Source organism: Armigeres subalbatus, chromosome 3 (genome assembly GCF_024139115.2).
Source record: "Armigeres subalbatus isolate Guangzhou_Male chromosome 3, GZ_Asu_2, whole genome shotgun sequence".
NCBI lineage: Eukaryota > Metazoa > Arthropoda > Insecta > Diptera > Culicidae > Armigeres > Armigeres subalbatus.
Genome location: NC_085141.1, coordinates 144000566 through 144026751, shown reverse-complemented (window position 1 = coordinate 144026751; position 26186 = coordinate 144000566). Strand labels below are relative to the sequence as shown.

The 26186-nt window shown below is 39.0% G+C and overlaps 1 protein-coding gene across 1 annotated transcript in view; it reads right to left on the bottom strand.

Annotated features, from left to right (window-relative positions):
- The window catches only part of LOC134219280 (myophilin-like), an 86567-nt gene extending 60862 nt beyond the window's left edge, over positions 1-25705 (bottom strand). Inside the window, exon 1 of the mRNA XM_062698007.1 lies at positions 25548-25705. Within this exon, the coding sequence (XP_062553991.1) occupies positions 25548-25601 (54 nt within the window). The 5' untranslated portion in view covers positions 25602-25705. The remainder of the gene's footprint in view (positions 1-25547) is intronic.
- Between the last annotated feature and the right edge of the window lie 481 nt (positions 25706-26186).

Below are 26186 nucleotides of genomic sequence, written 5' to 3'. Positions count from 1 at the left end.
GAGATATGACGAAAGTCAATAGATATAAAATCTGGCGGAGTGAAACGGTTAGGATAGGAAGAACACTTTAAAAGACTTCTCAAAAATTCTATAAGTAATTTATTTGAAAACGGTTATCAGTACGGGGTTGGAAATGCATAATATTGTGAATAAAACGAAACATCAAAAATAAAATTTTGAAATTTAAATTATACATCTATTATGCACTGCAAGAGAATTCCAACCCCGCGCTGATAACCGTTTTTAATTAAATTACTTCTAGAATTTTTGAGAAGTGTTTTAAAATTTTCTTCCTATCCTTTCCCGTGCTAATTTTTCGAATGCGTGACATTCTGCTTCTTCTTTTTCTTGCAACGCCAAATCGCCAATTGATGAGTTGCTTCGTGTCTTTGGCCTTCCAATCACCTTAGAATACAATGGAGCTCGGTCTATTTAATATACTTTAACAGTTTTCGAAACATTTTCACGTTCAAAATTGTCCACCGTGTACTTTTCCCACGATCTTTGTTCGCTTGATAAAATTGTACAATGAGGCGCGCATCCTTCCTGCTTTGACGGCATGTTTGAAACAACTGAACATGTTGGAGTGAAAGTGTGTGGCGACAATTTTCTGAATATTCTAAGGATTCATTCACATAAGAAAATATTTTTATGAAAGCATTAATGTTCTCATAGAAAAGTATTAAAGTAATGATATTCCCGTTTTTTAGTGACCACCCGTTATAAGGCATTTTATGAGACAGATCGAAACAGATGTTTTTTCTCGTGTGTATCTACTTTTTTAAAAACTTAAAACTAAAAAAATAAAAATTTTGAAATTTATAAACTTAAATACATTACTGGTACCCTGAGGACGTAGTTCTCCTTAGTTATCAGACCGCCTCGGATACCAGCAGCTTGTACTTTCTGGGCACGCCTTCGAGCTGTTTCCCATCATCCTGATAGTGCCGCTATTCTAGTCTACGCACACTTGCACTTGGAGGTGATCTCGCAGGTGTTTCATATAAGCTAAAGGTCTTAGGGTCGATTTCTTCACCTCCGCTTAGGGCTTAAACCAAGTTTAAGCGTATGGGTAAGCACCGCTTAAGAGTTAAGTGGAGGTGAAGAAATCGGCCCTTAATCGACAAAAATCATACCGCTTAAAAAACCTGGGTGTCAGTACATCGATCGAAATTGCTTGGCTAAAATTATAATTTTTTTATGGCGAAAGACTTTTCATTTAAGTATTCAAATTCTAAATGGAACATTCTTTATGCAATGCAGTATTTTTATATTCCGCAAATGTCAGAAAAGATAAATCCACACCCACTTCGCACAAGATAAGCTAAAAGTCTGGAAATATTATTCTGTCATCAGCGATTGAAATATTCCATAATCTCATGAATCATTTCATTCCGAATCTCTTCTAGAATTAACGCTTGTAGGACTCTGCAACACAAAAATGGATTCAGTTTCTGTGGCTCAACAAACAGCTGAAAACTGACGTCATCCTATGACTTCATTTCCTTCCCCAACAGAAACCAACATAGCCGATACTTAAATTGTATTTGAAACGCGCTTCGCATCGTTGGAATTTTTTAAACCATGTTTGGTTTCTGTTTTAGTCTGTTTGCTCATTTGCCACTTGTTCTTTTTGTTGGACGTTGGAAAGACGGAAAGATTTTATAGCATTAATCAAATTCCATAAAATATTTTATCACAATATTTAAACGCATATCATATTCCGGAAGGCTGAGAAAGTAGGAGCCTAGCCTTCGATGACGAAAATAAAATCTCATTCTCAACGATCGCATGTGCAAAATCCCAACCGACGCACGCGGACGACAACTTCACATGGTGCAACGCCTTATAAGAACGACAAGGCAGCACACAGTCCTTCATTGCTTCATCATTAATTTACGAAGGTCAGCAAAAAAATGGATGTGACTGTGGAACTTCTCAATAACTACGTATGTTATACCCACCACCAAAGCAAACCTAGAGCGACCGCGCACGCCGCCGGTTGAGTGGTACAAAAAAAACCTTTCGGCACTAACTATACCCGCTTTCTGTACAGGATGGGTTGAAAAAAGAGTGAGCAATGGTGTTCCAACGTGAACACTGAAACTCAAAGTAGAGTTATTTATTTCGAGGAAGATAACAATCGGAATCGAATTTTGCGTTTCACAATTTTAAGGAATTGAATTTCAAACAAATAATATAACTTTGGTGTTCTAACAAAAAATTCTATTATGTTAAGAAAATTATTTTGAACTTTTTAGTGGATTTTTTTCACTTGTCATAAAACGAGTTTGTACAATTCCATTTAATTCCACCACTTAATTGTACCTTGACAGATACGTATTTCGACCTCAACAGTAAGGTCGTCTTCAGTGTCTCGTACTTGACTCGACTTAAGACGACCTTACTGTTGAGGTCGAAATACGTATCTGTCAAGATACAATTAAGTGGTGGAATTAAATGGGATTGTACAAACTCGTCTTATGACAAGAGGAAAAAATTCTAATTACCCAACCGGTACATTTGGCACACGGCCGTCAGTGTTGTGGTACCCCAACTAGTCGGCCGCCGCCGGCTTTTGCTGAGTGAGAGCTCTCCATCCTCAACCCCGTACTCTAAAACCATACTTGGTGGTATCATGCGATGGGAGCTTGATTGTTGGCCCTGCTGTCCAGCTTAAACCAGATGAGCGAGAGAAAAAAATACCTCCACCAACTATCTGAATAAGCACAACGCAAGTATAGTTGATGTTTATAGCAATATAAAGAGATATTTTTATATCCTTGATCAACTCTTGTCGGGCATGTGTGTTGGTACGAAAGCACAGATAGCTATTCCACACCTTCATCATATGCCACGAGGCTCATCAACACCTCGCGTTCAGCATGACGGCAAACGAACGGATATCAGGCCACATCAATCTTGCATGAGTATTATGATTAGTTCCTTAGAACTCTTGTCAATGGCGGAAATTACTGCGAACTAGGCTTCTATTTTCAGGAGGAGGAACTGATCACATCGTTTTCGATGTTTTCGTGTTTAAATATGTACCACAACCTTACCTGTGAACACGTAATACGAATTTCAGCCGAAGCCATCGTCAGGTGGGGTATGTTTAAATAAAATGATTTCATGTCTGCTGAATCATTCGAGACCCGCCAAAAAAGTGAAGCGACGCGGCACACATTCAAAGAGCGGCAATTATTGAATTCCGCTCATAATCTTAAGACCTTTCTTGACGTTTGGTGTGTAGGGGTTTGGTGTCAAGTACAACGTGGAGCGGTTTTGAACATTGAATATTTGCTTGCGGAAAATACCAGATTGGTTCTGGGGATTTTTAAAATCTATGTGTCTACATTCTCAATCCATTTGAATTCCAAAATTCTTCGAAAATTGTTCTTGGTAACTGCAACAAAGATCCATTCGTTGCAGAATGCACACATTTGCATTTTTTGCCTTCTAATATGAAATATTTTCCTTTGAGCTTTCGAATAATATAATCAATCAATCAAATGTAAATATCGAAAATTAAAAGCGCGAGAGACAGTAACACAGGTGTCGAAGATATCACAAGAAGCGGAATTATAAACAATGGATTAGGAAATATGCAAATCCTTCTCGAAATGTTCTACAAGTAAACACCCATCTAATAGTCCTTGAACGCTTCGCAAGGTACGTTTCTTGAATATGTGGGGCAAACAGCACCCGCCATGCCATGTCCAGAATGGAATACAAATCTGGACTAAGTTGCACATTTGAGGTTCTTTAGTCTAAATCTGAACAGTTTTGATTTTCTTCAGTTGAAAACTTAATGACACATATAGTTAACGGTACCATTATCATTTACATGCTTTATTGCCTTGAATTGTTATTTTCAATGGCATTCAAGAATAAAATCTCCACTGGTCTATAAATCTTGTGTCCGGTCCTGATAGAACCTAATTTTCGGTCAGTTATCTATTGCTAAATGATCAGAGTTGTATGTGATGATCTTACCACTTACTTAAACTTTGTGTGCAAAACTCTAACAAATTTATTATTCTTAATCTTATTAAAAACTAAAAATCGGAAAAAACCAAATGTCCTCCTTTTTCGCTACGATTCGGGTGAATTGTCCTCCTTTGGAAAAAAATTCATATGGTCACCCTATCTTTGATGGAAAAAGGCAGACAAAAAATCGCATTCTAATACGTCAGAAAAAAATCTCTCACATCATTCTATGCATGGGAGAACAAGAATAATTAAACGATAAATCGTCGATCGACAGAAGTAAAATTAATCTGGTTTCATTATCAGTGGAATTCTTCCTATCGCTCCAATTGCTCTTTCCGAACTGACATACATATGTATCAAAACCCAATTGATTGACAGATTCATGTAGTTCACAATGAAATTTGAAAAATTTGCAAAATCGCAGATGGCGCTTCGAAACATAAACAATGGGTCATCCTACACTGCCTCCACACTTTTCCTCCGTAGAAACCGTGTTTCTTTGTTTCGTCATTTGTTGTCAACAAACAACGGACAGGAGCGTCATATGGATAAAATGAATTGGTAATTGCAATGAAAAGAAATGAAATAAAAAGATTCTGAACAAAACTTCCAATGCTTTAAATGTTGAAATTAGTCGCTTTGGAAAACGAAATTTGTTTTATATATCGCCCATTTAATTTTAGATAACTAGTTTCCACTGATCTATGCAGTTTTAATAGTTGAATCTAAGAAGTTAAATTTATTAGCTGTATTAATGATTATTCTTCATCATACAGCTTCATAACTTGATTATCATAAAATGATAAGAGTGAGAACAGAGGAACTTGCGGTTGATTTGATACTATTATCATGACTAGGTAGTTTCTTTTCAAAACTCATTTGGATCAGAATAAAACGTGGTTATTTTCGTAACTAAGGATAGTTTTGTAGAGTATTTAAATCGATGGCGATGAATGGCGATGTGGCAGTCGAAGATGGCGGTATGGTGATGGACCTGGGAGAACGCGCGCAGGACATAATTCTACCGGCTCCGGATCTCCAGGAAATCCAGGAGGAGATTGGCCGGCTGAAAAACAACAAAGCCCCTGGGGTTGACCAACTACCAGGAGAGCTATTTAAACACGGTGGTGAGGCACTGGCTAGAGCGCTGCACTGGGTCATTACCAAGATTTGGGAGGAGGAAGTTTTGCCGCAGGAGTGGATGGAAGGTGTCGTGTGTCCCATCTGCAAAAAGGCGATACGCTGGATTGTTGCAACTACCGCGCAATCTCATTACTGAATGCCCCCTACAAGGTACTGTCCCAAATGTTATGCCGTCGACTAACACCAATTGCAAGAGAGTTCGTGGGGCAGTACTAGGCGGGTTTTATGGGCGAACGCTCCACCACGGACCAGGTGTTCGCCATTCGGCAAGTACTGCAGAAATGCCGCGAATACAACGTGCCCACATCATCTATTCATCGACTTCAAAGCCGCATATGATACAATCGATCGGGACCAGCTATGGCAGCTAATGCACGAACACGGTTTTCCGGATAAACTGACACGGTTGATCAAAGCGACGATGGATCGGGTGATGTGCGTAGTTCGAGTTTCAGGGGCATTCTCGAGTCCCTTCGAAACCCGCAGAGGGTTACGGCAAGGTGATGGTCTTTCGTGTTTGCTATTCAACATCGCTTTGGAAGGGTAATACGAAGAGCAGGGATTAACACGAGTGGTACAATTTTCAATAAGTCCGTCCAGCTATTTGGTTTCGCCGACGACATAGATATTATGGCACGTAACTTTGAGAAGATGGAGGAAGCCTACATCAGACTGAAGAGGGAAGCTAAGCGGATCGGACTAGTCATCAACACGTCGAAGACGAAGTACATGATAGGAAGAGGTTCAAGAGAAGACAATGTGAGCCACCCACCGCGAGTTTGCATCGGTGGTGACGAAATCGAGGTGGTAGAAGAATTTGTGTACTTGGGCTCACTGGTGACTGCCGAAAATGACACCAGCAGAGAAATTCGGAGACGCATAGTGGCTGGAAATCGTACGTACTTTGGACTCCGCAAGACGCTCCGATCGAATAGAGTTCGCCGCCGTACCAAACTGACAATCTACAAAACGCTAATTAGACCGGTAGTCCTCTACGGACACGAGACCTGGACGATGCTCGTGGAGGACCAACGCGCACTTGGAGTTTTCGAAAGGAAAGTGCTGCGTACCATCTATGGTGGGGTGCAGATGGCGGACGGTACGTGGAGGAGGCGAATGAACCACGAATTGCATCAGCTGTTGGGAGAACCATCCATCGTTCACACCGCGAAAATCGGACGACTGCGATGGGCCGGGCACGTAGCCAGAATGTCGGACAGTAACCCGGTGAAAATGGTTCTCGACAACGATCCGACGGGCACAAGAAGGCGAGGTGCGCAGCGGGCAAGGTGGATCGATCAGGTGGAAGATGACTTGCGGACCCTCCGTAGACTGCGTGGTTGGCGACGTGTAGCCATGGACCGAGCCGAATGGAGAAGACTTTTATATACCGCACAGGCCACTTCGGCCTTAGTCTGATTAAATAATAATAATTAAATCGATGTGCTATTTTAATTAAATAAATAACCACCACAGTTTATTTTCACTGCGCGTAATGATGTACGGGTTTGTTAACTGCAGAAAATCGTCGGTGCATATTCTTAAATTAACCCTCGGTATGAAAATTTCAACTGCAATATCTTTTTGCGTGAGGGAAGTCGAGAAACTTTCCAACCCAAAATTTCATATTAAGGTAGCCTCACACCTCGGGAATTTGGTTTGAGATTTTTTTTCTCGCGTGTTTTACATATGCGATGTTGCGCACGAATTATTCGCACGGATAATCACAATCCCGGCCCCATTTAAAATACACGGGACGCGAGGACCAAAATCCGGCGGAAAGTTTTCCCAAGGTGTAAGGTTACTTTTACCTCAAAGAAAGCCTCTCGTTAGTCCGGCTAATTCAGATTTTTCCAGAAAAAAAAGTACAAACACTCATTTAAATATATTATCTTGTCTGTTTTCAAAAGGCAGTGGGTTTATTTTAATTTATTTGTATGGATTTGACAATTGGATTAACTAGAGAAGTATTCGCGGGGTTTTAATAAAAATAAAAAATAATTTTATAAGCTATTTTAAAAAGCGACATCTCCCATGCCAATTTATCCAATAACTTTACTTTCCTCCTCTGTATTTCCAGCTCAGTTTACCCATTAATACTTCACATAACATATTCTATCTGCGAAATTCTTATAAATTTCCAAGTTATGCGACATTTAAGCGCTATCGATGAAAATTAGCCGTCGGTAAAATTTCCGCCATTTGATTTGTTTTGACAATCGCTCCTTCAACATTCAGTCGGTCATCTTAGAGTCATCAGCTACAGCCTCTTTCCTAATATTAATTCTAGTTTGGAATGATTTCACTTTTCATAAAATGAAATCACAAGTTTGACAGAACCAACTGAACTTGAACCAAAATTTCGGGTTGGTACCCCTATAGACGAATCCAAGTAAAAATAAGAAGAAGACACACGACGGTGTTAACTTTGACAGATCCTACAGCTCAGCATAGGGAGATCATTTCAAAATGCTTATAATAAATTCTAGACAAATTGTAATTAAAATCTGATTGATGTACGGTACGGAAAAAGTTCCGAATTACATATCTGGAAGCTTATCTCAATTTTTGATTTTTTCCAAAAACGTACCTATCATACAGTTCGGAACTTTTTCCGTATCATACTTCAATTAGATTTTAATTACATTTTGTCTAGAATTTATTATAAGCATTTTAAAATGATCTCCCTATGCTGAGCTGTAGGATCTGTCAAAGTTAACACCGTCGTGTGTCTTCTTCTTATTTTTACTTGGATTCGTCTATAAGTAATTGTTTCGAATAATCCAGCAACAAACCACGTTGTAGTGATATCTATGTTTTTAAGCACGCAGCACCCAGTTTATACGAGCCTATACGAAAACAACTAATGAGTAATGCAATTGTGTTATAATAAATAATAATTGTGTTATAATAAAAATAAAATTAGGTTTATCTTTAACCTTATACGCCATAATCGAGAAATGCTCCCGATATAAGTAAGTTTGACAGAACCACCTGAACCAATTTTTCGGGGTACACTGACAATGTACTGGAGACGTCAAGTTGCTCACGGGTTGGTGCCTTCAGACGTTGCAAGCAAATTGCTCGCAACGAGCATTTTGCTCGCAGAAAATGACGTCTGCCAAAAATTTGCATGACAACTCGCAAGAAAACGTTCGCCTGCATTGTGTGACTGCTAAGCGTTAAAAGTTTGCAACTCGCAGAAACAAAATTGCGCTTGCTAGTGCAACACTTGCAAATTTTTCGCTTGCAAAAGTGAAAACGTTTTCAGGTGGCAGTGTTGCACTCCATGAATAGAACTGGAATTAGATTTTTTGGCCCTAAAACAGGTTTTTCATTTTTGTTTATATTTGCATGAGAGTAAATCTGAAACTGCGAGTGCTTTCAGAAATCATCCGCTCGCACGAGTGATTTGCTTGAAACGTCTGACGGAGCCTTTAGAGTTGTTTAAATAAAAACTATCTCGTTGTTTGTTTCCCATACCAAAACAATAATTCAAGACAAAATTTTCAAAACGACTTATCTGCTTTTGTAAACAAAGATTCAAACGACGATTTGACGAATCTGATAGCTCTCCCACGCAAACCAACACCATCAATAGGTAGATGGAGGACTCCGCTACCTGCTGATGGTGTTGGTTTGCGTGGGAGAGCTATCAGATTCGTCAAATCGTCGTTTGAATCTTTGTTTACAAAAGCAGATAAGTCGTTTTGAAAATTTTGTCTTGAATTATTTTGCTTGACACTTAAGGACTAAAGCAAGGAATAGCCGCATGAAGTCGACTTTTTTTAATTTTACTTTTAACAAGTTTTACTTTTCACACCAAGCAATTTTAATTTTCCTTTTCTCAAATTTTTCATTTTTTTTTAATTTCCAATTTTCCAATACTTAAGTTTTCATTCTTTTTCAATTCTCCAGATATCAAATTATTCAATTAACTAGTTATCTAATTCACCACTCATAAATTTAAATTTATTTTTTTTAATTTCTGTACTTTTAATTCCACTTTTTTAAATTTTCTATGTTTTTAAATTTCATTTTTTTTATTCTTTCTCTCTGATTCTTGGTTCCTTTACATTTTTATTTTCTTTATTTCTTAAATCTTTAAATTTTTAAATTTCTATATTGTACTAGTCGACCCGGCAGACGTTGTCCTGCATAGTAGGCGTAAATGCCCATGCTAAATTTCCACAGAGTCTTAATTTTAGTATTTCACGATTTACTCAAACTTATTCGTAATTTTCGCATGAGGAAATATCATATAAACCCGTCGGAAACGATAATGAACATATCTGCTGAAGGAATGAATCAAATCCATTCAGCCGTTTTCGAGTTATGCGGATACGAACACAGACCATTTCATTTTTATTATATAGATGTGTTACGATTTGTTAGACTATTGAGAAGATCGTTGATGACAATTAAAGGTTCCCCCAAACACACGCGACGCGACAGTCGTGACGCGATTCTATCGCTTGGCGACAGCGATTCTGTCGCCGTAGGTATGGAAGCGTAAATAGGCTATTGCCTGCAGCGACCCAGCGATAGAATCGCGGCGACTGGTTGTCGCCGTCGCGGCGATGGAATCGCTTAGGTCTGGGGGAGCCTTAACTTCTCCTCAATCGCAGTAATCTGGCAGATGAATGGGAAGACGAACATCAATTCTCGGGAACTTTTTCAAATCGGCGTATGTAACATTTTGATCAAGCTGAGAAAATGGGCTTGGAAGTTTTCAAATTTCATTTTTATTCCTATTTAGAAACTAAACACTTTTATCGCAATTGAATACACCTCAACTATACATTATGAAAAGGTTCATCGTCACTGACTCTGAAATCTGCACTGCGTGTGAACATTTCAGTTATTTTGATAAAAATATATGTTACAACGTTCTACAACAGATAAATCACATACGTCGTTTTCATAAGTCAGCATCACCGGGGTCATGCTACTTTCGTCGAAATGTTACGCTGCTCCGTATGCTGCATTATTGATACGTCGAAATGTTGCATCAAGTTGAAACGTTTCACGCACATGCGACAAAAAATTGCAACACTTACAACACGACGTAACAACATTTGCTGCAGAAAAACAACTTAAAATGTTTTTCTTAACGAAAATCAGAATATTCAAGCAAAAGGCTAAATTTTGAAATCAGTGATGAAAAAGTACAAGCAGATGCACGTTGTTCGAAAAAACTTTTTAAAGTACATTTTTTGCTAAGCGGTGTATGTACAGTATTTTCAACAATGATGTTACACCGTTTTGCAAAAAATTAATTTACATTTTTAATAACACATTTTCATGTAGTTTTGAAGATATACACATGTTTAGATGAATTTGATGCCATATGCTGTTGAAAACGGGTTTGTTTACAATTTGCGACATACGCCGTTTTGGAAAAGTACCCGAAAATTACAAAGTACCGACATTATGCAACGTACACACCAGTCAAGCAGTTTGACAAACATTGATTTAGCCCCCAAGAAAACGCTTCAGTTGCTGCTTTGTTTGAACGTGTGTGAAGTTATTCGAACAACCATTTGACAGTTGGCGGCTTGGTTGGAAAAAATTAAAACGGTTTGATTTTGGTTTGAGTAGTCGGGGTGGAGTCAAGGTTCGCCGAACATATTTGAGCATTTGTAGTGAAGTTGCACAAACCCTCATATATTTTTTGATGCTTGGTGCTCAAGTTGTCCCTTCGGTCGTTCGTGTGTGATATTGTTGGTCGAATAAATTGATTGTTCGTGCCGCTGTTGGAAAAACTTGATGGGTGTTTGAATAAACGAGAGGTGGAGTCAATGTTGGTCAAACTGCTTGACCGTGTGTACGTTCCATTACGAAAAGTCTAATAATTAGTAATCCATTTATGCTCAACTATCTACTTGCGAATGGGGACACTACCAATAGCTGGATGATCTATTTTGGCAGCACCTCTATTACCATTTTCAACGTTTCACGAAGGCCGTATTACAGTGGAAGTGTCCGATTTTCGGAATATGCCTGGTTATTATTTATAGATTTCTATTGACATCCAAAAATCCCAAAATACTTTTTTGAAAAACTCAATTTGTACCCAAGTAAAGAATTTCAGTTAAACCACATTCCAGCAGCATGTTTGCTCCATTTCCAAAAGGTGTCACAAGCACATTGGTTTGAGAACTTTCTCTTAAGAAGTTAGTCGGCGTCTGATAATTAGTCTACTTAAGACCATTCCTGCAACTCCTGCAATTGATTTCTTCCTAAGCGCCGGTACCGCCCATAAAAGCCTAACTGAAATGTATTTCATTATACTTGTTACAGGTATGCTTGCAGTTGCAGAGTAATCCATTCACGACTTTCATTTCTATTGAATCCGTTAGTACTTTCAGTAATTCTCCGATATGTTTCCATTCAGTATGGAATATGGGGAGAATGCCATCTAATAAACGGGAGACTTGATTACATGGCCTCATTTATGAAACGGTTGATCCTTTCTACTCGTGGCAACTGTAATGAATAGTTCTTCATTATTTGCTCTTACAAATGTAATAAATTAGCTGATGCCTCAATAAAATGCAGTGACAATTAAAAGTAAACAACACAAACTCCCGAAAATCGATTATTACATCGAAGTATGCTTATGATTCTGGTGGGATGAGGGATCGTCACTGAGAAAACAATTTTTGCTCAGTAGTCTAAATAAGTGCAAACAACGCAATATTTTAATTTTTTTTGGGTTTTTTGGATTTTTATATCTTTTTTTTATTTTTAAATGTTAAAATCACTTTTTTTTTATTTTAAGGTTTTTAAATTTTCAAACCTTAAAATTTAAATTTTCAAAATTACTATACTTTAAGATTTTTAAATTTTTGAATCTTTAAATTTTTAAAGTTTTCAATGTTTAAATCTTTGATTTTTAAAACATTGAAATTTTTATATTTTTGCATTTTTTAATTTTTAAAGTTTTTTTTATTTTAAACTTGAAATTTTTAAATTTATAAATTTTTTATCCCGATGGCTGAAAGTAAGTACGTAGAAAGTATTCGTCGCGAAGAGATAAAAAAATATCTATTTGATATTCGGTGGATCATGCGCTTGTATTGCGCTTTGCTCCGGTCGAGACAAGTGGGATATTTCATTGCAAATGGAAGTAAATACAGAGTTTTGCGCGACTTTTCGGTCGTCCAAAACTCGATTCTCAACATTTTACATATGCCACCGCGCAGGGTAGTATATAGCTTCAAATTTTAAAATTTTAAGATCTTTAAATTTTAAATTTTTTAGATCTTTAAATTTTAAAATTTTTAAATCTTAAACCTCTAAATTTTAAAATTTAAAATATTTTTTTTATGTTTTTAAATTTTAAAATTTTAAAATTTTTATTTTTTTTAATTTTAAAATTTTAAAATTTTAAATTTTTTAAATTTTATTGCGAGCGATTTGACTATGCGTCCAATTTGGGAATCTCGAGCTCATTCAGTAGCCGACGGAGGTCCTTCGTAACTTACAGCGGTTCTCAACCTTTTTCTTGAGAGGTACCCCTTCGAACTTTTGCAATAATTGAGGTACCCCCTATGATTTTTTTGCTGTAAATGAAAATAATCGTAGCTCTTAAAGTATATGAAACTTTCCAATTAAAATTAAGTTCTTACATCGAGGGACTGACTGTAGGGACTGTTTTGGCTATTGAAGGCTTCCGAGCATATTGAAAGGAGGCTCCCGAGCCTCTTGAAAGTAGGATTCCGCGCCTTTTCCGAAAGAACCTTCAAAGCCGTTTGAAGATAGGCTTCCGAGCCTCTTGAAAGGCGGCTTTCAAGCCACTTAAAAAGAAGCTTCAAGGCATCTTGAAAGGAAGCCTCTGAGCTGCTTGAGAGTGTGTTTCCAAGTCTCTTGGAAAAGAATTCCGAGCCCCTTGAAGAGAGGGTTCCGAGACTCTCGAACGGAGGCTTCTAAACCCCATCAAGGGAGGCATCCGAGCCTCTTGAAAGGAGGCTTCCGAGCCTCTTGAAAGGAGGCTTCCGAGCTTTTTAAATAATCCCGAGCAGCATACTTGTCATACACGTGTTTCTGTAACTCATATACGACAAAATCTAGTCACATAAGTGCTGTGGCAACCAAAGAAGTAAGATTTGTGCTACAAGATAGTCTTCCGGGCTTTTAAAAAAGACTTTCAAGCCAGTCAGAAGGAAGCTCCCGAGCCTTTTGGATTAAAGGATGCTTCCAAACCACTGAGCCTCTTGAAAGAAGGCTTTCGAGCCACTTGAAGTGAGGCTTGAGTATCTTGAAAGGACGCTTCTGAGGCTTTCGAGAGTACGGTTCCAAGCCTCTTGAAGAAGAATTACGAGCCTCTTTAAGGGAGGGCTTTGACCCTCTTGAAAAGAGCCTTCCGAGCCTTTTAGAAAAACTTTCCGAGCTTTTTGAAAGAAGGAGAAAAATAAAAAAAGAAAGTTTCAAGAAAAAAGCTTGAAAGAAGACTTCCGGGCCTCTAGAAAGGAGGCTTCCAAGCCTCTCGAAAATAGGCTTCCGAGCCTTTTAAAATACGGCTTTCGAGCCTGTTAAAAATCCCTTCCGAACCCCTTGAACGAGGCTTTTAAACAAAGCAGAAAAAAAAAGAAAGTTTATAGAAAAAGCTTGGCTTCCGGGCCTTTTAAAAGAAAGTTTTCGAACCTCTTAAAATGAGGCTTCCTGGTCACTTGAAATGAGGCTTGCGAGCTGCTTGGAAGAAGGCTTCCGAGAAGCGTAGAAGGATGATTCCAATTCGCTTGCAACGAAGCAACTGAGCTTTTCGGGAAATAGTCTTCATGTCTCTCAAATGGAGGCTTTTGAATCTCTAGACTCTAGATTTTAGTTAAGAATCATATTTTGAACATATTATTCAACATTCTGTTTTGACCTGGTAGATGGCACAGAAGATTTTTAAAATTTGTTCATTCGAGGTTTTGCCTTTTTGATCTTTTGTTCCGCAACCTTTCATCCATTGGTTGTGAAAAGCAGGATTCAATAGGCGATGATTTACTGATAGCCATGCACATTAGACTGGCCCAGATTGCTATGGGGAGAAAAAAATGTTGTCGAATTCCACGGGGCACCCCCCAGAATTGTGTCTTTGGGTGAGAAAATCAATCTCTGAAAATTTCAGCTCAATCGCTTGTTGCATAAGCTGGCGCATTTGATTTGAAGTTTGTATGGGGATTTCAGCCAAAATGTATAGGAAAATACACCTCCGTCACTCATTTGATCTGGAAATTGGTTCTGATTGCTCGATTGACCTCAGAATTGCAAAAACGGCAGTTGGTATGCTACAGAACAATTTCACAGAACATTGCATGATGATTAAATGAACTTTTATATAATTTTCGGCTGATTTATTAGGAGCTGATTTGTGTATTTTTGGGTTTTTTGATCGAATCGCATCAGCCGAAACCTATATAAAAGTTCATTTAATCATCATACAATGTTCTGAGAAATTTTTCTGTAGCATATCAACTGCCGTTTTTACAATTCTGAGGTCAATCGAGCAATCAGAACCAATTTCCAGATCGAATGAGTGACGGAGGTGTATTTTCCTATACATTTTGGCTGAAATCCCCATACAAACTTCAAATCAAATGCGCCAGCTTATGCAACAAGCGATTGAGCTGAAATTTTCAGAGATTGATTTTCTCACCCAAAGACACAATCCTGGGGGGTGCCCCGTGGAATTAGACAACTTTTTGTTTCCTGGGCCAGTCTAATGCACATTATGTGCAAGACAATGTTTAGAAATTGTAAAAAAATACAAAATCCATCCGCCATCAAGCATTTCGTCCGAGGTGAAAAATCAAGTGTATATGTTTGCTCCAAACGTTCAGAGTTAGTATGCGTTCGATAAAAATGCGAATGTCGGCCTAGGAAAAAGGCAGTTTTCAGTGTTTTTCCAGTAATTCCTTAGTAATTGTTAGTTTGGATAAATGAAAAATTAATATGAAAATGTAATGAATATGCTATGATGGCGGTCATTCGGCAAATAGCCCCAAATATTGAATTTAGTCCAAAACTTTATTAGTATTAGTGCGGATTCGAATAAAATCATCGTCATTATCGGATTGATTACGGTTTATAGAGCCTTACAGCACCAGTCTAGTATTTTTCAAATCAACATCTTCCACATAATGTACATATTCACATATGAGTTTTCAGAACATTGTAAATTAATGTCCAAGTCGGGTGGTTCAAGCCCCGGAATACAGGCAATTAACTTTGATTGAACTTAATAAATGTTGTTCATTAATTGTTACGAAAGCGAAACAAAACATACCTATGTTCACACACGACATCAAAATTCTGCATGCTGGCGTAGCTGTAGCGTACAAACCACGTGGAAGCATTTGGCAGAAGCCAGCGGAAATTTGTGCTTCGACACGAGCCGGAAAATTGACCAACGGAAATTTGCGACCGGACACAAGTATGTCGCACTACGATCCTCACTATATTTGATTATACGCGAGTCGTGGAAAATCGTATCTGTATCACAGACATGCTGCTAGAGCCGTAAATGAGGGAATGGGCGTATTGACACTATGGAAGAAATCGTTTCACTTTCTCATGAAAAATGCTATGACACTAGACACTTGATACTCTTGAGTGACATTTATAGGCACTGACGCGCTCAAATTTAACTTGATGCCAACACACAGCGAGTTTTTCAAGTCAGAATTTCTAAATAAGAAAACCCTAAAATAGGAAATCTGAGCAATGGGTTTAATTTGTTGTCTGAATAGTAGCGTTAAATATTTGTAATTTGTGTCTCGCGAATCCGGCCTCTGTTTAACTTATACTTCGGACAGTATCTGCCATTGGACTCATGTTTCGGACAGTTGATAATACTGCACCGTGGGTTCAAGTCCCATCCAAGGAAAGTGGTTACCTCCCATACATTTTTCAAATTAAAATCTTCCACTTAATGTACATATTCACATCGAGTTTTCAGAACCTACTAGATTAATGTCCAAGTCGGGTGGTCCAATACCCGGAAAATAGACAATTAACTTTTATTGAACCAAAAAATTTGAAAGCTGTCGCTAGGTTGCGACAAGTATGAAATTGCTTTGAAAAGGTGTTGAAGTAGGTATGCGAAAACCATTTGAGAATAATGACTGTCAAAGCGTTCGACTTTGCCGTACATCCCCCGTTGGGGATGGCTCGGGCAGTGAATGGGAGTCACTGTTACTCTGAATAGTTTCAAGAGCGTCCTTAGAAAGGTATAATGCTACTGGGTTTATTACTTCTTTAGTCATACATAATCAAATAATATCATAAAAAATATTGGGTTATAGATAGGTGAATTCAACAGACTTTCCATTTTATTTCGAGACCATATTAACCTGGTGTTGAACGCTGGAATAAATTCAAAACAAATTTATCCATTTTCAACGGAATTACTTCTCCACTCTATGACACAACGACCGAAAAAGCCCACCAAGGCATTATCGCGTCGTTTCTTTCGCGGCCCATTCCGACGCGGTTGACCGGTCGACACACAGCTACAATCCGGGATCAGGGGCGTCTTCGAAAAGTTTTATCTGCAATTCGAAATTCCTGTATGGCTAATTTATGTTTGGATTTCGATTCTCTCTGAAGTCCACTAGCGCACAGTTGGTTATCCACTTTTACACGTTCGATTTTCAACGCATTACGGCTGTCGGAGAACTCGGACCTCAATTGAAGAGGCGAAACCAATCTGATAAACGGACAAATGTAAGCATTGAATTTAGGAAGAAGCAGAACAACTAGATGGCTAGAAAATTGATCTAAAGGGTATTGTATCATATGTCCTTTATGCCAATGCTATATTATAAAAAAAATAATTAATAATTATAAGTGGAGCGATTTAAATCCGTAGGGGCTTTTTCTATCCGTGATTTATGCCAACAGTGCATAGCCAAGAATAATCAGTTTTGAATGGGAAAAAAATGTGCTTTCATTACCAAAGGCACTTTGCTAACAATACTAACGATTGATAACAAAGTTTTATGGTGTGACATAGTGTTTTTTACTCACACAAAGCCTACAGGCTTGGTCATCAATTATAATTTGGTCATATTCTACGAATTCGATGAAATTGAGAAGTCACTTGAATTGAATATTGCAATTGGTATTGCACAAATTTCACTTCTGTACCAACCGTTAGATTACTATGTAGGTCAAAACCGGCTTACAAAAGCCATTCAGAATTACTCACTAACGCATGAATCAAAGTATATCTTTCGATGATGATAAAGAACAACGTGACGCTATCACTTTCGCAATGAATGTGACAGCTCAGAACACACCTATCCTTTTCGGAAGAATAAGCTCATCCTCCAAGAAGCCGCTTCTCCAGTCCCATTAGCGCACGACAACCACAAGACCAATGGCCTCTGTCCGGTTGACCAAGAAACCTCCTTGAGAATGTGCTGCTTCACTCAATTATGTCTACCATGACCGCTGACTTGACTGCATACCTACAAACACACATAGGTTCGTGTGCTTTGGAGATATGAAGAAATAAAGTATACAAGCAGGAATAGCTTCGAGTCCCGAGTACAGTTGAAGGTAGGTATGGTGTTTTGGTGAGAAAGCTTCTCCCGGCCGGCAACTGCTGCTTCGATATACATGCCGCGAGGATGATGTCATCGCGTTGATGATGGTTATGATGTTTGGTCGTAAACGGACGACGGTTGGCTACAACGCTGGAACTTGGAACAGGAACGTGAGTTTTTCAGTTTTTTGTAATCAGAGTGCCACAAAGACTGATTGTTTGAAATCTGCTGAGACGTTAATCAGAGCAGAAAATCAGCGTATTTCAAGTGTTAAAATGATTAAATTTATTTGTGAAACTAGTAAGCATTGCAATTATTTCCACGATGATCAAAATCTCAAACTATTGGACCTAGCGACAACGAAGCTTTTTGCCGATGCAGACCACATACTGTGAGAGCACTACGGCACCCCAGAGGCTTCGCCAAGGACCTGCTGTTTATGCCCGGAAAGATTTCCCCCTCGTTCAATGGGTAATATTCTGTCGATTGTGTAATGTTGTGATGGTGTGAAGTGTGCGGTATGTGCGATCCACTAGACGAAGACGACATGTCTGGCTATTTTACAAAATGTTCATTTCGTAAAAATTAATAAATTTCTGTTCAAAGATGTGGGTTTCCGACGAATATTAAGGGGCTCTAACGATGGAATAAAGTTCTAAAAAAACTGAAACTGGAATACCTATACAGTTATCCTTCAATCCGAAGAATACATCATGAAGGTCCCATTAAGTCAAGGGCCATAACGAAACTGTGTGTTACAGACAACTCTCTACATCTCGATGTTCCATATCTCGATAAAGATCATCGAGATGTAGAGAGTTGACTCGTTGGCTTTCTTGATCCCTTCAATCTACATATATTTGGGCTTTCTACATATCGATAACCTCCCTATCTCGATATTTCTCTTTCTCGGTGAGTTCTAATCATATTTTGTTCAGGAAACTCTCCCCCTACGTCGATATATTAAAATTTGTAGGCTAAGTAGCCCATCTTTGAACAATAACAAACACACTAAAAACAAAACGAGATGTGGTGAGGCTATATTATAATCTAACTCCTACTGTCCGGCAGTTGCATTATGTATAGAATATTCGTGCAACCATTAAAGTTTAGATCCGGGAGCTAGAAGGTGATAGCTCTATTGTAACTCTAATAGACCATTTCGAGAACACATGAGTTCCGAAGCTATACTGCCGTTCTACGCATAATTATCCCATGTTACCTTTGCTAAAAAAAATCTCAAACTCGAGTCAATTTGTCCCACTGAAAAAATGAAGTTGTCGTTTAATGATAATTGAGACTAAAAACCGTTTAAATAAGCAATGATTCGTTTTATGTCCTGGAATAGTGTTGCCTACGCTCATAACATCCCAAAAATATTTGTTAAATTTCAAGATCAAATCGATTCTAAAATTAGTGGGACAAATTGACTCGAGTTTAGTTTTTTTCATCAAAGGTAACATGGGACAATTATGTGTAGAATGGCAGTATAGTAGTGTACAATAAGCCCCCACATGTCATAAAGATAGCTGAAGTGTATTCACACTTTTTGAATCAAAATGAAATATTTTTGGTCCTGGCGCGTACATAGTAATGAAAATATCACATGTATCCATAAATCGTCTTTTAATCGACTTAACAGTTATTCCTGCTTATTTTTACCTTATTAGCAAAACAAAATCGGATTGATGAGCTATCTGTGTACTAAGCATAAATGCGCACAAATTAACTTTTACTTATATCGCACAAAACAGAACAAATTCGGACAATTCGAGCTTTCGCTTAACATGTGAAAAAGGCTTACATCCATTACAAGGAAGTCCCCAACCCTCCCGAAACACTCGCGCCATCCAACATCAGCAGCCTTTTTCATGACGCCACCAATTCCTGTCATCAGAGTCACACCGGCCCTGTTCTCGTGGATAGGGAGGGGGTCTTCCGAAATCTCCTCGCAGGCAAGTACCTTAGTTGTTCTTCTTATTATCTGCATGATGCTCTTTCGGATTGCACCCACACCAACACCAACTTCAACGCCATCTACTTCGTCACTCATCCAACCTGTTCAAATGTGAAAGCTACGGCTTTCGTCCCTGCCCAAGAACGACCATATTTTGGAGAAACCGATTCTTGTCATCGGAGCAACCCTGGCCTTGCTCTCGTGGATAGGGAAGGGGTCTTCCGAAATCTCCTCGCAGGCAAGTATCCAAGCTGTCCTTCATTCTTTCTGCCTGATGCACCCTTACATTGTAGCAGTACAACATCCGACGCCGTCAACTTTGATATCCACCAGTTTCCTGTCAGTAATAGTACGGATTCAGCCGAAGGCCAACTTAAAATATACTATCAGAACGTTAGAGGCTTACGCACTAAGATTGATGAATTCTTCTTTACTGCTTCGGATGCATTCTACGATGTCATAGTCCTTACAGAGACATGGCTTGATGACCGCATTTTGTCTACGCAACTGTTCGGTACCTCGTATACAGTTTTTCGAAATGATCGCAACCAACGAAACAGCACTAAATCAAGAGGCGGCGGCGTATCGACGCGTTTAAGTTGTTGCATAGATCCTACACCTGTCTGTGATTCCCTCGAACAACTATGGATTATCAGGATTAAAATGCCCACCGGTACTGCTAGCATCGGAGTTCTTTACCTACCGCCAGACCGGCGAAAAAATGTCACTGATATTAATAATCATATCGAATCTATTCGGGCAATTCATTTAGATTTGAATGAATTGGACGTCGCAATTCAGCTTGGAGATTACAATGAATCCAATCTGGTTTGGTCTACTGCGCACTTTGTGTGAGACAATCTCTGCCATTGACTGGCGAACTCTTGATACGGCAACTTGCGTGGATGACGCAGTGGATTACTTCAATGAGCAGGTGAATCAAGCCATCCTTGACTGCGTTCCTCTTCGTCGACCTGCCCCTAAACCAACATGGAATTCCCGAATACGTCAGTTGAAACGAGCGAGGTCAAAAGCTTTACGTAGTTACTGTCGATCCCGTTGTCCATTCTTGAAGCAGATATTCACTCAGGCGAGTAACAGTTATCGTCTGTACAACGGTTTTCTCTACAAGCGATACGTGATCCGCACACAGTCCTCCGTAGGAACCCGAAGCAGTTTTGGTCTTTCGTTAATTCCAAAGGAAATGAAATGGATTGCCGATGGAAATGCACCTTAAGGACAAGTGCACTGCAAGGTAAATGCAACCTGTTCGTGGAACATTTCAAGACTGCATTCAACGGTTCTGTGGCATCGGAATCGCAAATAATTGCAGCACTTCATGATACTCCTAGGAATGCGGTCGAGTTAAGTTGCTTCGAAATCTCTACGCATCTTGTTAAAGTAGCAATCGATAAATTGAAACAGTCCAGCGGAATTCCTATTGGTCCTAACGGAATTCCTGCCTGTGTATTAAAAAAAATGCGCTGATGCTCTTGTATATCCACTGGATGGAGAAAACGTACAAAGTATAATAGACTGTTCAAAGTAATTGATCCTGGGCGCAATACATAGTTGAATGGAGGACCAACACTTCGTTCAGAATCAATTATGTTTTATACTTGGTTGAAATTGAACAACCAAGTGGGAGCAAAAGTTACTGGCCCTGGGATAGACATATCGATTCCCATGGGCAGTTGGCCATCCGTATTCCAAGCGGAAGTTCACGCAATTCTAGAGTGTTCTGTAATATGTTTGCGTAGGAACTACAGACACTCAAATATATGCATAATGTCCGACAGCCAAGCAGCTTTGAATGCTCTGAAGTCGGCAACATGCACTTCAAAACAAGTTTGGGAATGCATTCAGTCCCTCCAAAAATTGTCTTGTCGGAACCAAGTCAATCTATATTGGGTTCCAGGACACTGTGGAATAGATGGTAACGATATGCTGGCGAGACTCGGGTCATCACGTCGGTTTACAGGACCGGAACGCTTACCAACTTCTTCTCTTCGTATGGAGCTAAAGGTATGAGAATCTATGAAAATAGAAACCAATTTTAGGAACGCAACTAATGCCAGGCAATCGAAACGCTTTATCACTCCAAATGTTGCTATGACTCCCAACATCTTAGAATTATCTAAAAGAGACTTAAGCACTTATACGGGTATCATTACAGGTCATTGTCTGAGTAGATATCATTTAAAGCTTATAGGGAAACTTCAAATGATCTATGTCGCTTCTGTGACATAGAAAAATAAGACTCGGAGCATCTGTATTGCCGTTATCCGGCAATTTTTCGAACAAGACAAAAGTTCTTCACCAAGGGGCTTATAGAACCACTTGAGCTTGGTAGAACAAATCCCAATTCCGTGGTGCATTTCATTCGAAAAGCTGAGCCGTGTTGAGGAGAAGCTGTTAGTCAAACAATGACGATCACTCCCAATAGCGATACGCCATAATGACATAACTAGGAAAAAAAGAGGAATATATTACAATAGATCAAAAAAATGTTCGCAGTGATAAAAATACCCGACAAGGAAAAAAAAAATCCACCCACTGTTATATTCAATAATTCCTTGGCGCAACGTAAATTCCCTACTTGTTGGAAATAATTGGTTATGTTCCCTGTCCATAAGAAAGGTGACAATGCAGACATTCAAAACTATCGTGGCATTACTTCGCTGTGTGCTAGCTCAAAGGTGTTCGAGATTATTGTAAATGATGCTCTGTTTGCTAGTTGCCGGCGTTACATTTCCTCTGATCAACACGGATTCTTTCCAAAGAGATCTGTTTCAACGAACTTAGTTCAAATCCTTTCCACATGCCTACGTAGCATGGATTCTGGTGCTCAGGTTGATGCTGTCTATACGGACTGTCGATACGGAAAATTGGCGTTTCCCACGCATTTGTCTCTTGGTTAAGATCGTACCTGTCTAATCGCACACTGTGTGTCAAAATAGGAACCGAACAGTCTGAAACGTTTTGTAACATTTCCGGAGTTCCTCAAGGAAGCAATCTGGACCCATTGCTTTTTGTGCTATTCATAAATGAAATCGATATATTGTTGCCACCCGGATGCCGATTGTTTTTCGCAGACGATGTCAAGATCTACATGATAATTAAGAGTCTACAAGATTGCATGGAGCTTCAGAAGATGGTAGATTGTTTTGTAATGTGGTGTTCCAGAGACTTCATGACAGTTAGCATTGCTAAATGCAGTATCATCTCGTTTCATCGAAAGACTAAACCTGTCTTTGACTATACCATCGCAGACCAGCCGTTGCAATGAGTAACGCAAGTACGAGACTTGGGCGTTATGCTGGATAGTGGCCTCACATTTCGAGTCCACTACTCCGATGTAATTTCTAAAGCAAAAAAATAGTTAGAGGCTTAAAAATTATAGGTTCTTTGGGAAAGTTGATCTTAAATAAGCCAAAGACTTGACTGAGACAATAAAACGAGATACATTTTTTGGCGGGAAAGGAAAGGTCAATTCAACAGGTTTATGATATTTCGAGCAGCACATAATAAACACTGTTTTTTTTAACCATAACCTTATTTGCATTGAAAATTACCAAAAAAGTGTAGAAATCGATAAAAGAAAATTTTAAGTCTATTTTCATTTTATCTCCGGAATAGACCTTCTTGATAAGTCATTCTGTGTTTGCTTGTCATTCATTTTTGGAAGAGAGAATTTTTCTCTCCGAGCTTGGTCGTTTTTAGGGTGGACGTACACATATTTTGAAAATAACACGTTGTAGGCCCAATCAAAAATTGTTTTTTTCTGAGTAATTTAATTGAAGATGCGGAACATTTTTATATGATTTGTAGCTATTAGAAGATGCTATCGAAGGATATTAAAACTGAATTTGTTTACTTTTTATTGTAGGCTTTTATCAATTTACTTTTATCTATCTGATTGGTGAGCTGAAACGCGCAGAAATTATTTATTTTTTATTTCGTCCGCACAAAACAGAACAAAATCGGACGCCGCGAGCTATCTGCTTAGTGGGCTGAAACACGATAGAACGTGCACCAATCAATTTTCAATTCGACCGAACAAAGTAGACCAAGTCCATAACAAAATTGGAAGAAGCAAAAGGAAATACTTGTTGTCTACCAAAAGAGCTTCCCAACTAGTTCGAGCATAGCAGATCTGTATGACTGAATGCGAGAAAGACAACATCATTACTAGGTGAATCAATTTGGGGTTTTTAGATGGTTTAATATCTTGTTTTTTTGCTTTTGTGATACAACAAAGTAGAAAGATGAAACCCTCACTCATAAAGCAAACTTTTCTTAGGAGGCTCGGAAATCCATAGTGTTATGTAATAATTGACTCAGCTCAACGAAAGGAGCAAATGTCTGTACAAAAGTCAAGTAACAAAATTGGCAAACGTTTCATATAGTAATCTTCAATCGATTTTCTTATTGCCATATTGCTCACAATTAATTTTTTTCACGATCGATCAATATGTAGTTGTGAAGATCATCAAGGGGTGGAAATTTTAGCCCGGTTGGAGTTGGAGGGCCTTGCAAACCGTCCTGTAGTAGGGGAAAGTGGGGCAAGATAGCCACCCTATGCTGTAATCTTTGAAAAATAGTGAAACTCCTTCGATTTCTGCTGATTTGTGCGTGATACACCTTTATGATGACTTGCCTTTGACATTGACATTGACGTTTCAGTACCTGATATACTGGTTTTAAAAAAACGTGTTATTATTATGCCTATTATATTTATCCTGTGGGGCGACATGGCCACCCCCTCGGGGCAAGACGAGCGAGGACCAGAAATCATGTTCAAAGTGTGCTAAATTTATTTAAAACTGGTGACACATTCCTTGCACTTCTAGGGATTATGTTCAGAGAATGTTTCGCTTGAAAATCAAGCTCTATCTGGAATAAGGGCGAATGTCGCAAGAGTGGATTCTCTTCGTCAACTCCCCCTCTTTTAAATAAAAGTGACAAGCAGCACATTTCTTTGTACACCTCAGAACGATAAAGCACAATGCGAACTTGCATTCTGAGGTGATAAACTGAAAAGAAATCCAATGCTTGTCACTTTTATTAAAAAGATGGGAAGTCGACGAAGAGAATTCTTTCTTGCAACATCGCCATTTTACCTTTGTAATAATAATGTGAATATAATGCTCACTTAAGTCATAATCAACGTTGACTGTCTTGCCCCATATTGCGATCTTGCCCCACTTTCCCCTAGTCTATAACGTCTAACGTCAGAGTGCAGAATTTTGATGTTTTTGCATACAAACTCCTTAGTGTAGACCTTCTCTAAATTTGACCGTTTCAATTACAAAAATCAACATTTTCAAACGCACACACCCACACAAACACCCGCACACACACAGACACCAACACGCACGCACATACCCACACGCCCCCGCACTCAAAATTTGACCGTTTCAATTACAAAAATCAACATTTTCAAACGCACACACCCACACAAACACTCACACACACACACACACACACACACACACACACACACACACACACACCCACACAAACACTCACACACACACACACACACAGACACGCACACGCACGCACACACACACACACACACGCGTGCGCGCACGCACGCACACAAACACAACACACGCACATTCACACACACAACACACGCACATTCACACACACACACACAACACACGCACATTCACACAAACGCGCGCGCAACATATCAAACGAACAGAATTTCATCGACTCTTCGATCCTTTCATCGACTAACTTCGCCTTGGGACAAGATCGTCGAAAAAAAAATTTCACCCGCATTCACCAGCCCACGTTTCCCGTTTATAGGTTGCCTGTGTATCTTTGTGGCTTTCGATCGTGTTAAATCTCAATGCCTCGTGTAGGAGACAGTTCAAAAGCCGTGACATGCACTCACTTACCTTTCTCTGGGCTTCGGCGGCGAATCCGGATTTAGGAGCACGGTTGACCGACATGATTGCTGGTTGTTGTTGTTGTTGCTGTTGTTACGTCTGCGAGTTGGTTGCGATTTTTTACGCGGTTTCTGTGGTTTGGCACTTACTTTGTATGAAAACGAGAGGATAAATAAGAAAAAGCTACTGCAGGAAACCGGTAGATCCGGACAAGGAATCTTTTTGTTCCGATGTGGTTGTTGAAATTTGATTTAAAAAAATATATCATAGGGTAGGTATAATTTATTAGAATGACAATGATTCTTTAGGAAAACGAAACAAAAACAGGCTTGTCCGAATCTATCAACCAAATTAAAGAAAAAAAAGTGCCCATTAGTCACAGCTGTTTCGTATTGACACAACACGGAACGGGAGATAGCGAATGTAACACTTTTACTGAGTTCAGGGCACAGCACTTTATAAGGGTCAGGTCAATATGTATCTATCGTATCTATCTCCACTGTCTGTCATTCAACGCACAGCCACACTCTTCACAAGCGAAAGGAGAACTTACACTTTTACGTCTTTACGCGAGCACGGCACTTGAAGAACTGAACAGATACCGAACGGATGAAGCATTTGTAGCTGGCAAGTCGCAATTCCGTCGCG